The 14,002-nt window shown below is 42.2% G+C and overlaps 1 protein-coding gene across 1 annotated transcript in view; it reads right to left on the bottom strand.

The window, feature by feature from the left end:
* The window catches only part of SPON1 (spondin 1), a 187,873-nt gene extending 174,251 nt beyond the window's left edge, over positions 1–13,622 (bottom strand). The window contains exons 1-2 of the mRNA XM_002196305.7: positions 13,179–13,622; positions 6,621–6,727 (exon numbers count right to left, since the gene is read on the bottom strand). Coding sequence (XP_002196341.1) covers positions 6,621–6,727; positions 13,179–13,401 — 330 coding nt within the window. The 5' untranslated portion in view covers positions 13,402–13,622. The remainder of the gene's footprint in view (positions 1–6,620; positions 6,728–13,178) is intronic.
* Between the last annotated feature and the right edge of the window lie 380 nt (positions 13,623–14,002).

Here is a 14,002-nt window from a genome sequence, read left to right as displayed (position 1 = left end):
AAGATGTGTGAAAGTGTTCATCAAGGTTAAACAATCCCACCCTAAGAGAAAGGTGAACTAAAGTTTGATTTTCCATTATAACATAAAAGGAGTTTATGCCTAGAATAATATTTGCAGTGTTTCTTATAGAAAGAAAATTTGGCAATACTCTTGTAAATGTAAAAGAACAAGAGATTTAAATTTTACAGACTCAGAATTCATGTCTACCTGCTTAGTCTACAAATCCTATACCTGGCATATTCTATTTTAAATACTCCTGTAATTATAGCTCTGGATCATTACCTCCACATGTTCTTAAGCAGCAAGATGACAGACTCTGTCTCAGTGATGAGATGCTGGGACAGGGAATGTAGACAATGCAAACATGAGCAAAATACTTGGAAGTTCTGGGCACTGGATAAAGAAATCTACATCAATTCATGCACCTCAGAATAAGCTATTTACAAGGTAGCCTGATGAGTTTATATTGGGATACAAGCTTAAAAAACCCAAACACACAAGCCTAAAAGAACATCAAGATGACCCAAATATACCTGAAATTTTAATATTAAAGGCTTGAAAAAAACCTGCAGTCATTAATTCTTTTAAAAACCATAAAACAACCTTTGCTTATAAATACAAGAATAAATCATTTGAAATAGCTAAAAGTCTTTTAAGACTGCTTCTTTCAAAATGCAATGTATCAAGAATATGTAAGATTCCTATAAAATGCTGGAGCACAGCATTAGAGGGGCTGCTTTTCTAAGAGGTTGTAAAAATATATTTTAATCTAAATGCCTTGCTGAGCACATCAGTCAACTAAACTGCAATAAAAGAATGGGGGAACCAAAAACAAAGAACAAGTCTGGACTATTGTTTCAGGGACTAGAGATAAAGGACCACTTATTTACCTTACTCTAATTTTCCTTCAATGTTTTCTTCTTCAGGACAGCCTGAAGCTCTTATAAATGCCACACCTTTAATGAAACCTTCATTCTTGCTGCTCTTGTGCCTGTTCACATTCTTAAATTGCCTTTGCACAGGTGGGTCATTAAATTCAGCAGCCTAAACTAAGAATTTTTCTGGTTCACTCTAGAGCAAAAAAATAGGCAAAAGGACACCCCCAGGAGAACTACTAAGATGAAGGCATTTAACACTAAACTATCACTAAAATGAAGGTACAATATACAAATCTAACAAGAGATTATGCCAAAGCAGTGCAAGGAAGTGCCTAATTTTGAGTGTCTAATATATAATTATATAAAAATAAATAAATATATACATGTAAATGTATAAAAATAAACATATATATGTAAATACATAAAAATAAATATATATAAATGTAGATATATAATTATATTAAAATAAATATAAATGTAAATATATAAAAATAAATCTATATAAGTGTAGATATAAAAATATATATAAGTGCCTAATATATAATTATTTAAAAATATATAAAATATCTATACTTAGAGATTTTATATAATATTTTGTTAATATTTCTAATTATTATTCAATTTAAAAAATATTTTATATATATTTTATTGAGTGTTTAATTATCAGGTATGTTGACAAATAGTACCATCTTTTGGAGGAATGAATGGCATCTTGAAGGACAGGATTGAAGTCCATAACTGCCTTGATAAATTGGATGAAGCTCTACATTTAAAAAAAAGGAATAAAAGACAGAGAAGATCCTTCCTGAACACCAGGATCTCCAAATCTGTGCCACTCTAGGGATTACTGCATCCAAATTCTATGATTTTATTCTGAGAGTCCAAATCAACTCCTGCGTACAATTCTGAGGAACGTGAGACTTTCAACTTGACTGCAGAAAAAGCACAGCTGGAAGGAGATGGCCTACAATGAAAATATGAAACTTTGAATAATGAACAGGTCGAGTATGTTTGGAATTGGAAGGGGAATAAAGGAAATTTCAGACTGCCTTCTTCATAATGCATCAAGAAAATTCTTAATTTAGGAAGACAATTTCATAAGAGAGCAATTTAACTAATGTTAGTAAAGACTCAGTTTGGATGTTAGTAAAAGATCTACAAAGTTCTCCTTAAATTTTCTATTAAATAACAAATATTGTTTAAACTTGGAGATATGAATTTGTTCTTCTTGTTGAACACTTCTGAACAGATTGACAAAACATCCACCAAAAATTTCCTTGGAATATTTATCCTGCCTCAGAGACCAAGGAAGATAGATGAGATGAGGTTCAGTGCTACATCTCTAATATTGTACATTATTTATCAGACCGAATCTATTACATTGCACACATATGTTGATTCAAATGCCCTACACAGACACTCCTGCAGTCAACCAGTGGTGATTGCTGCCCTGGGGTTTAATTTGCCTTCCAAACGATTTGCAGACTGTTGCTAAACATTGCAAAAGAGAAGGATCAGCAGTCTGCATGGCAAGAGCTGGGAATGGGTTGTGTAAAGAGGCCAATGGGACAGATACCCAAAGCTGTCAGAGGGCCTCACTGAGCTGTACAATTACTACTGGCATAAGGAAAAGCCCTAGTCTATATCCCCACATTTCTATGGCTGAATTTGGCATCATGGATTCCCCAGCCATATTTAACTTAGCTATTTAACATGTGTTTTTGGGAGGCAAAGTGACTTATTTTAAGGCTGGATTGTGTCCTGTGTGCACTACAAGGGCAAAAAATGAAGGAAGTTTGACTACATTGAGTAAACAAAAAATAAAATCAGATTTTAAAGTCTCACTTGTCTCAGAGGAGAACAGACCTAGGATGGTGGAGTCCACACCACACATCTATAAAGGTCTCAAGTACAGGGGTAACCAGAAAGTGTGCAGAAAAAAATACCTGCCCAACCAAGAATTTTAACAGCTGTGCTGTTTCTAGGATCACAACCTTGCAGCTTGATGATTAATGAGGACTGACTGTACCTGGTGACCTGCAGAGTCACACAAGAGCAAATGAGCCATGAGGAGGCTACAGCAGCTGCTCAGGAATGGGCTGCAGCACTCTGCCTGCTCCAGCTGGACTGTGACCCCTGAGAACAGTGCTTTCCCCTCCTAGGCGTACCCATCTATGCCAAAAACTCCATGTTAGCCCTTCTTTACCACCACAGGCTCCTTTACAGAGCTTTGAGGCGCTGCCCTGCTGGTCAGTCTGACACCAGAGGTCTGGCCCTGAGTGAGCACAGGGTGCAGTCAGGTATTCTCCATGAAGCCTGGTGTGACTCAGCTCACAGCTCCAAGCATGGAAATCAAGTGTTTTATGGTCTGTTGTCGGAACTCAAAATGTCCCTCAGACATTTTTGGAGGTTCCAGGCCCTGGTCAGAAGCATTTGAGACCCTGGCAGGCAGCTGGAAACAGCTGTGATTTTGGGTTTGAGCCATGGAATGATTTACCAACCTTGCAGGAAGAACAAGAAGTCAAAAAAGTTTAGATATTATAGTAGAAGTAGTCACAAAGTAGAGGGAAGAATTTTTTAGTGCTGTACAGGGGGGTTTTAATGTTGGTACATGGGGCTTTTAGTTTTGTACATGGGGGTCAGACGTTTTAAGGTGGAGGGATTTTGGCCAGTCCTGTCCTTCCTCTTTCTTCTTCCTTCCCTCCATGTTCTTGGTGATGTTGGCACTCACAGATTGGTTTAGAGTAGAAAGGCACCATTTAATATAGGTAGTAGGTATTGGGGGAAAACTGTAAACCTGTAGCACGTAATGTACCATATAAAAGACAGCAGCAGCCAGGGGTGGGGAGAGAGAAGAAGACGGCAGACAGAGAGGATGAGAGGATGTCAGGTGTGTGTGTGCCTCTGCCTGAGCTGCTGAGCAAACCGCAGCAGCCCCAGAAGAAAATCTTTTCGATAACTTGCAGTAAACTACCTTGAGACCAGACAACAGAAGACTACTTGTGGGAATCCAGGGCTTCCCTCTGGCTGCCCTGGCAGGTCTGGGACCCTGGCAGGGGTCATGAACCCCCCTGGACAGAGCCCCCAGAGACACTGTCTGTGATCTCTGTCCATGGAAAAGAGTTTTCAATCTTACAGGATGAATTACCAGCTCTGAGTGTTTGATATAAGTAATAACTAAGTGTGGCACGGGTGCAAAAGTAAAATTTTAGGATTCTAGATTAGGGGTTCAAAGGGGAAAAGACGGAGGAAACTGGGTGTGTCTTGTCCTTTTTCTCCTTCTTCATGCCCTCCATGTTTCACTGTGGTGTTGGCATTTTTCTGTTGGTTTAGGCTGGGGGCACACTGTTCAATGTAGTTGACAGATATTGGCACATTATTGTAAATCCAGCACAGGTAGTTTGTGGTATTTAATGTTTGTACCATCCCACTGAGGGCAGAGCCCCACACGCTGCCCTGCAGGACAGAGCTGCGGCAGGGCAGCAGAACATGTTAGAGATAAACAGAATAAACAACCTTGAAACCAGCACAGACCAATTATGGCTTCTGCTTTGGCAGCGGGGCTGAAAGACAGAGACTTTCTACAATCTCAGAATCATCAATACCTCAGATTCCGACAACTACTGAGCCTTTCTTTGGAAGCACAGGTTGGAGAAGACACTTTTCCACCACACAAAGCCACCAACCTAGAGGTGATCTCTGGCAGTCTGTAAGTCATGGAAGGAAAGTCTGATTTGGTCAGCTCCCTCTTCATCCCATTCATTGCCTGTACCAGGAAGTTTTCTAATGCCAATGAAGCATTTGTTCATGCAGTGCTTTGTTTCAGCTAAGCTCTGAACAGTGGATGTGTCTCCTCATGGAGGCAGAGGTGCAGTCCAAAAGCAGCATTTAGTCTCATGCCACTGTTAAGGAATTTTCCCCGAGTTCTGTTGCACTGTGTGAGTCGTGGAATGACATATGCTCGATCTGAACACAGGGAAAACAGAACTGCAAGTGGCATCCACGTTACTGTACACACATGGCTTTTTCTTACTCTGCACAGCTGTTCAGCCACCCTTGGCATCTTCACTTTCTAATAAAAACACAGTGCAAACACTTGAAACAAACATCTTTTCTCTCCTGGTTGCTACCACCCAGCCATGGTACAAGGGACGTCTGTATTTACCACTGCAAACATTCTTTGAATTCTTAAATGAGAATCTTTCATCTGTATCCACAGAGACAGAACAGGCAGACACCATCTGAATAAACTTCAGGGAGTTGTGCTAGTGTGGGGTGAGCATGGTGAGTACTGTTTAAAGCAGATATACAAATTTGGTTATGGATAACCTTTGAAACTCCCACCTGCCCATAAGAACACTGAGTTCAGACTGCAACCCATACAACGCACTTAATTAAACAATCTTCCTTCCACTGAGATCCACTGGGCTTTTTATTTTAATCCATCTATATAGAACTTCCATTTGCTTCCCACTCTGCTAACTTCAAAATGCCTCTGTACTTCAGTAAAGCTTAGCGAGTTTCTGATTGTGAATTAAAGACAAAACTCAGGCCAAATTTTCCCATTAGCCACAGCCACAGAGATACTAACAACTGAAATGAAGGAATTAATGGTGACGTGCTATTTTTAAAATAGATGAAGCATCACTATTTCTACTTCTTAGCAGTAGCTGACCCTTCAATATTAGCTTATTCTTTAAAAACCCAACCTTATCAAAAGTACATATTAAAAAGATTTCTCCCAAATAGGGATTTGTTTCATTTTAATGAAGATGGAGTTATTCCAACCTCAAAGAAGTTCTCACTTATTCTAGATTTTCTTACAAAATGTATGAAAACCAGACAGAGGTCTCTAAGCAAACTCAGTCAGAAAACTGGGCAATTAGTTATTGAGTTTGTACATCATATTTGCTATATACAAAAATCTGGAAGAAATATAGAAGATATGTTAATTTCTGTCTCCTTGCAGATCACCAAAATTGAAACTTGAATATTTCCCTTGAAACCCAATGCAAGTGAAATCTTCCCCTAGAAATCACAATTAAAATTACTATCAATATTATTACACATCCTGTAAATTGTAATCAATACAATTCAATACCTCATGTGAGAATCAAACCTCCACATATAATTTCTACCTTCTTCCATAAATATTATAAATACTCTCAGTTTTCAGAATTCCCTGCATGGAGTGGCTGAAAATACCAGTTTGTGAATCATCCTTCTGGATTCTAATCCTTTTTAATAACAAACATTTCATCTCACTGAATGTGTTCATTAAGTAAAGTACTACTGAGCATAAATAAAACAGCAGAATCTAATTTATGAATGATAAAACAGTAATTACAGCCATGGTAAACACTTCTCAGAGTCATGTTCTACTTCTCAGTGGACAAAAATATCAAGGCAGAGAAACAAAAAAACCCAAAATATGAATAGAACAATTTAAATAATCACTTTGGATAAAAGGTTTAGGTGTCCTAGGCTCTAGTTCAAATAACTGTTGCTTCTTTTTAACTGCAGGACTGAGGGAAGGCAGGCTGCAGTCCAGGCACAGGAGCCTTGACTCCTTGAACACGTATGGAATATAAAGTGTGCTGTGTGTCCTCATGTCAACACCCACAAACATTTGTGCTTACCAAAACACAGTCTGCACTCTGCTGTGCATAAAACATCTCCCTTTGAGCCAGGCAAACAGCAAAGAAGACTCCAGAGGGTGTAGGTCAGGGAAAGTTCTCTCACCTGGAAAGATCCTGCATGGTCTTCTTCTTTGTCTCCTTCTTTTCCTTCCTTGAGGGCGATCAAGGTGAACCCTCGAAAGTAGGCAGGAGTGGCAGCAGAAAGTGTCACTGGGGTGTGATGAACAGAGAAATAACAAAAACAAACCATTAGCTGTGAAATCAGCCACCTGCATGTCATTTCACAGCTTGAAAGGTGTGTGTTCTGAGCTGGCATTAGCCAAAGTTAGAGCACTGAGAACAGGGAGCCGAGCCAGCTAGAATACAAAATGTTCAGCCCAAGTTTCCACATACACTGGCATGAAATACCTCAGCTTTTTTTCTTCCTCCCCACCCTTTTTTTTTTTTTTTAAAGGAGATAGATAATCTACTGAGATCTACAATAGGATTGTTTTGGTGGTGGTTTGGGGAAGGGGACACATGTGCAAGGGGTTTTTCTGCTTTGGGGTTTTTTTTTGTTTGTTTTGGTAAGTGTGAGGGGAGGGGGGGAGTTAAATGTAAAGGAGCATCCCTAAATATTTGAGTTTGTTTTTTGTCCAGTTCTGAGCACAGACAAAGTACTTTAGTGCACAGAAAGTCCCTCTGTAATGCCAGATGACCACATTGCCTGCTCCAGCTCAGCTACACTCAACACAGCACTGCAGCTTCTGGAAATGTGGGATCTCAAAATATCCTTCCTCTGCTTCATCCTCAGGGCAAAACAGGACACAAAATTAAACTCCTGGCTGAAGCTGACCCTTAAAGGTTGTGCTGCCAGCTCTGATTGCCAAACCAATTCCACACACCCTTCACACACCTGTCCTGAGCAGGAAGGCAGCACTGGATCCACCAGCAGAGCACAGGTAATGTGATGCTGACTAATCTGATTTTACCATGCTCAGCAGCAAGATTAAATCCTTGATTTGATGCCAGCGCAAGACAGCTTTGTGTGATGTGTCTGTTCACCACCCAAGCACCACCTGAATTCAGAGAACTACAGGATATTCTAGATTGGAAGGGACCTACAAGGATCAAGTCTGGCTCTGAAGTGAATGGCCCCTGCAGGGATTGAAGCCACATTTTTAGCACCAGGCTCTAACCAGCTGAGATAATCTCAGGGTGATCAGCTGAGGCTCTTTTGAACACTGTCAGAAAGACAGAATGAGGCAGAATTTTGAGGCAGGGCTTTTGAAATTAGAAATCTCTCTTCAACAACTTATAGCAATCCTTTCCTGAAACAGGGGTAAATTTTAGAGAAAAAAAAAAAAAAGTTATTCTGGAACTAAACTAAAAGAGATGAAAAATTTAACTCAGAGTGTTTTAAGTAGCTTTTACTTTAAGCATAATGCAGAGTCACTTGTAGTACTTTATTGTCACACTCTCCAACCCTGACAGGCACAATAAAAACTGAAGACCACCCACAGTTTTCAGAGCAAACTACAACTACCAAGGCTGCTCCGTAGAAGAGTATCCACAAGGGACTCCCTCTCACACAAATAGGTTGCAAGGGGGTGAATCACACTGCTAAAAATTACAGATCGCCCTTAAAAGATATGGATTTCAAAATATTCCCCAGAGTTCATTTGGAACATATGGAGAGCTCTTTGATCTAGAAATTCAGTAGCAGAAAAATATAAAATATGTTATTTGAAGATATCTAGCATTATTCAGCTGTATTTGGATCTAAAACTCATGGTGCTTGTACAAATACCTAACTTTTCTGACTCTATGTGGAACAAATAACAAGGATTGGAGAGATATATTTCAATTTTCAAACTTTTGTGTAAGTGCCATGCTCTGACCTATAAACCTGCAAACACCTCTACAAATCTGGGAAGTGACAGGCACAATAGCAAGTCCCCCAACTCTCAAGATTTTCAAAATACTTTTCATTCCATGGAACCTTATGATGAACCTAAAAGTCGTGATTTTGGGGGAGAAAGAAAATTTCACATATTATATTCCAAAATGGGATAGCAACATAATGCCATTAAAATTTCTGCTTACTCTACAATGTATTGCTCCAATTCATTAATTCATTTCCTGCCCAATAATTAGCATGACTAGTCCACTTTTGCAAACTTCTGCAGCTCTGGCTAAATGAAAAGCCACAGGCAGCCTCTCAGCTGCAATAACTGAGAACAGCACACTGCTCAGCAGAGATGAGCACGTTACTCCTGCTTGTAACAGTGATTCTTAGAAATTAACTGCCATAAAGGCCTTTTACATGCAACAAATTTTTCCATATCATATGCAATTACGGACTCTGAATCACTGTGAGTTAAAGGTTACACCAGAAATACTTAAACACGTGTGCAAGCAAGCGGAGAAACCAGATGTGAGTTGACTCAACAGTTCTCATTTTCCTCACAAATTTACAAACAGTTTTCAAAATCCTAAACACCTATCTATAAAACGAAGATCTGAAATGCTACAAAAACACCAGGAAGAAAAAAAGGTGAAAGGGAGGCAATTCCAAAGCCTGACTCATAGTTTTTGAACGCCTGGGGTTAGCAGTACCCCGAATAAATCCACGCTCCCTCCGAGGGGAGGGATGCTGCCCTCCCCCAGCCCCATCCCAGCATCTGCGCTCTCCGCTGGGCTAGGGAGCTCATCCAGCCCAAAAACCAAAAAATCTGAGCCCAGCCCAAGGGCTCAGGCGGGTCCATCCAGCCCAAAAACCAAACACCCAGGCCAGGGGTTCAGCCGGGTCCATCCATCGCTGCACGGTGGGCACCGGGAGGGCGCGGAGCCAGCCGAGCACAGCGGGCTCCAGGGATGCCAGCTCCGTGTTTTGGGATTTCCACCTTGAGGGATGCATGCTTCGGGATTTCCACCTTGAGGGATGTGTCCTTTGGGATTTCCACCTTGTGGGATGCGTGCTTCGGGATTTCCACCTTGAGGGATGTGTCCTTTGGGATTCCCACCTTGAGGGATGTGTGCTTCGGGATTTCCACCTTGAGGGATGCGTGCTTCGGGATTTCCACCTTGTGGGATGTGTCCTTTGGGATTTCCACCTTGAGGGATGTGTCCTTTGGGATTTCCACCTTGAGGGATGCGTGCTTCGGGATTTCCACCTTGAGGGATGCGTGCTTTGTTGCATAAGAGCTGAGAGTTCTTGAGCCAAACTCTGCCATTTGAAACAACAGCTGCGTCCTGCTCACGCAGCCTTCAAACCAATTAACTTTCACTGAATAATAGGGACTTCCTGCAAGGATCACTTCAATCTCAGTGCAAGCCCCAGAGTTAAGGGGAGATTACACATCAGCAGTTACTTTTGTCTGTTTCCATCCCTCTGGCTACTTTACTTTACATCCCTCTAATTACTTTACAAGTTGCACTTTGGCGCACGCCTTCCACATGCTTCTCTTTCCTCAGTGTCCCAAGCTGAAGGTGGGGTGATCAAAGCAGTTGCTCCTTTGGTTTCAGGCAGGAAATCTGACTATTCTCACCCTACACAACTGCACATCCTGTGTTGTACATTGCACAAGTACCAGCAAACACACCTTCCAAATTTCACCCATATTTTGTGAAATGTAGGAATGGCTAATGCAGTTACAGAATGAGTGCTTGTTTGAAAAGTGTTTGCACATTGAGGGAGGAGATGGAAATGGAAAGAAAAAGACTCAACATTGCTTGGAAGAGAAGTCCCCAAAGCAATGCAATAGAGCACAACACCTTAAATGAGCCTTTCCTCAAAAACTGAGAAAGAGAACTGACCTACAAATGGAAATTCCATTAAAACCAGAAACAGCATCCACACAGGAGGTATATGTAAAGATTATAACTAGTCTAGTACTCCTTTTCTTCTTCAGAATAATTTTATGATATCATAGCAGAAAGGATGTCTACCGCATGTTCACATGTGAAATGGGCACACTACTACCTTTTTGTAGAAGCAAGTTTATTTGCATTTTAATAGCATGAAACTTACCTCATTTGTTTCATGGAAATCTCATGCAATCATTAATCTAACTCTACAATCAATAAAGCCAGGACTGAGTATTTTCAAGGATCATTACCCTGTATCACCATCCAAACTTCAGGCTCATTTGCGCCTCTGAGCACATTGAGAACTCTGACCTTCAGTGGAAGCGAGAGCAGATCCATCAAGGTCAAAGGTACCCAGCAGGGAGGAGGGGACCTTGACCCTAGGATGGTGTGCCCACAAACCTGGTCCTACAGGGAGACATTTCTAATTGTACAGCTGCCAAACACAGGAGGTGAATTCCCACCCAGAGAAGTTATTCAGTGCCCAGGGCCGCTGTTTTCTATCTCAGCTCCAGAGGTGGAAAACCCAGACTTCACAGCTCCTTAAACACAGATCCCCCCAAGGTTCCCCCTCGGGGCAAATGTATTTTGATTGATTTAAAGGTGAATAATGCAGGGGAGTCATAAAAACTCCCCCACACTGCAAGGGTGCCGAGATACTTCCTTCTTGAGAGTCTGTTGTGTCACAGCGACTGATGGCATGAAGATAAATGGATGTCCCTACACTGAGGCTTTTGTGGAGAACATTTGAATGTACAGATAATTCCTGTGTTATCCACCTTGAAAATACTAGTTTATTCCAAGAGCCCACTAGGGAATGTGCCAAGGATCCAGATGCATCGTTTCAAGGCAGGGGCCATAGGAACAGGAATATCTGGCTCCACTGCTAAGGAGGTTGTGCAATTCTTCTGCCATGTTGCATATAGAGTAATTTGCAGGTAAATAAATACAAACAAATAAACAAAACCCCACAGACCAGTAATGATATATCATTTTTTAATCATTAGTTGGATTTTCCATCATTTGCATAAAACAGGAATTAAGTTCCAGTTGGACTGTAGAAATGGCTTTGAAAGCAAGCTGTCAGAACCTTCTGTATATTGTCAGTTTTAACTACTGCTATGTTACAGCAACATTTATTTGTGCTCTTCCAAGCATTCAGGAATGTGTCCTTAAAGAACAATCTGCATGCCCCAATGTGCCACCTGAATACTTCAGTCCTAAGGATGAGAAATGTAGGCACATATTCTGTTCTACATTTTAACTTTTTACTATGAGCTGTAATTTTCTCACTTCCAAGCAGCTATAATAGCCTAATGTGATTTTATTAATTGAGTTCTTAATGCCAAGACCTAATATCTCCAGAAAATTAGTTCTGCTAATTCATCTAGGAGTTTCTTTCTTCCTACATTTCTATGCAATAGAAACTTATTTGGTAGATGACTGAAAGTGTCCAGTAACCTTTTCACAGAAGTGAATCCCAAAACTTTTAAAGAACGTTCGCATTTGTCCCTATCAAAAAACTTGGCACATCTTTGTCCTGCTTAGCAGATGCATCAAGCTGACATGCCACATGAAATCTTTCAGACCCGAGGCTCTTATCCTAATGTCTGGAACAGCTACCCAGCCTGTAGGTAATGTGCATTTCCTCACATCACCTTAAAATAAAACAATTTTGGGGGAAAAAATCAAATCAATAGCATGCAAAGTTACAGACTGGTGCTCCAAACAGGTGAACCACTGCTGCAGATGATTTGAAGAAATACAATGATTATGCTAAATGCACACTTTTTTTCTCCCTACATATACTAAGATTCCCATGTTCATGCAAGGGGAAAGCATTGCTCTTTACCCTGGATCTAAGAAATATTTAGAAGAATCTCCCAATATATTTCTTTTTCCTAAAAGTATGTCAATTGTGGTACCTAAAGATGCCCAAGTTCTTTTAAAAGTATTTTTAAAGTAGAAGATTAACAGCACATTCCAAGAAGTTTTATTTCTGAAGGCATTATACAGTGAGGCAGAAAAAGTGACCAAAACCTGTCTTTGCCTATTATTTAGTAAAATACACCCAAATGTGCTTTGGAAGTTCATTCCAAGGACTGTATGTGACATGCTCAGGGAAGAACAAATGCCTCCATCTCTTATTTACAGTGGTCGTTAGCACTGTCTCTGCCTCTTTCCTGTCAGAACCATCTGTTCATTTGCCCAAAAAAAAAAAAAAATTTAAAAAAAATTAAATCCCAGGGGTGGGATAAACGTAAATGGAAAATGTGGGAAGTTGGCAGTATGCTGCATCATGTTTGCCCATATGCTAACTCATTATATTAACATTCATATTTCAGGGCAAGAAAGATTAGCTCCGAGCTTCCTCTCCTTCCTGCTGAATGTTCAAGCTGAATGTTCAAGCTGAATGTTAAAGCTTCTCCCGTGCACCGGGTTGTATTTAAAGGGGTAGGAAGAAATCCCACAGAAGTGGGTAAACGGGGGAAGAGTGTGCTTTGCATCGCTGCAACTTGTGATCTTGTGCGAGCGCTCAGCCTGCGGAGAGGGTTGGTAAAGGAAAGGAAATTCCTCTTAATGAGGAACGCTTGGGAGTAAAGTGATACACCGAAACCCAACTCCTCTCACTTGCCATGGAAGCATCCCCAATAAAGTAATGCGTGGGGGCACATTACCCTGCCTCGACCCACACACTTACACACGCACACGCCGAGAGGGATCCGGGGATGACAGGCAGAGACACGCCACAGCTCCAGCGCCACTTCTCACCGCTACCGCTAGTGTGGGATGCAGAGGATGTCCAACTTACCCCGGTAACTGTTTCCAGGCTTGTAAAATTCTGGATCGCCCTCCACCCTGAGGCTGAACTCATTGTACCCTTCCCTCCTGGTGCCTTGCGCTCGCAGGATCCGACTGCAATATCCCTCGGATTTCGCGGCTTTCTCCAAGGTTTCGTCAGGAAAACCCTTCGCCACCAAGGGGAAAGTCAGCGCCAGGAGCCGCAGGGCCAGCGGCTGCAGATGCGCTCCCATCCTCGGCGCTCCGCACAACTTTTGGGGGCCGGGGCGGCGGTGGGAGCGGCACGGGGGGCACGGGGAGGTGGCAGGGCAGGGCAGGGCAGGGCAGGGCAGGCAGGGCAGGGCAGGGCAGGACGGGCTGAGAGCTCCGGGCAGCCCCCGCCGGCAGCGGCCCCAGCGTGAGGCTGCCGGGTCGGAGCGGAGGGACCGGCTGGGCTGCTGCCGGCGAGAGGGAGGGGAAAAGCAGGGAGGGGACGGCGGAGAGGGGAGGGGAGGAGGGAGGGATGGAGGGAGGGAGGGAAGTGTGATCTTGCCCAGATCCCGGAGTGAAGTGCTGTTTTGTTTCAGAGGGTGTGATTAGCAGCTCGGCGGTGTTTACTTAGGCGGGCTGAATTCGCAGGGTTTGGTGAAAGCGGGGCAGGGGGACGCTGCTGTCACAGACCTGAAATGAATCACCCGGATTCCTGCCAAAGTCTATAGTTACTGCAGGGATAACGAGGCTCAAAGAATGTCCCCCCCCAGTCCTGCAGCCTCCTGAAACAGCAGGCACGATAAACATCCCCGGCTAAGCAGCGCGGACGGACCGAGCCAGCAGCGAGGGGCAGCGGCTGCAGCT

Source organism: Taeniopygia guttata, chromosome 5 (assembly GCF_048771995.1).
Source record: "Taeniopygia guttata chromosome 5, bTaeGut7.mat, whole genome shotgun sequence".
Taxonomy (NCBI): Eukaryota; Metazoa; Chordata; class Aves; order Passeriformes; family Estrildidae; genus Taeniopygia; species Taeniopygia guttata.
This window is presented reverse-complemented; position numbering and strand designations above follow the sequence as displayed.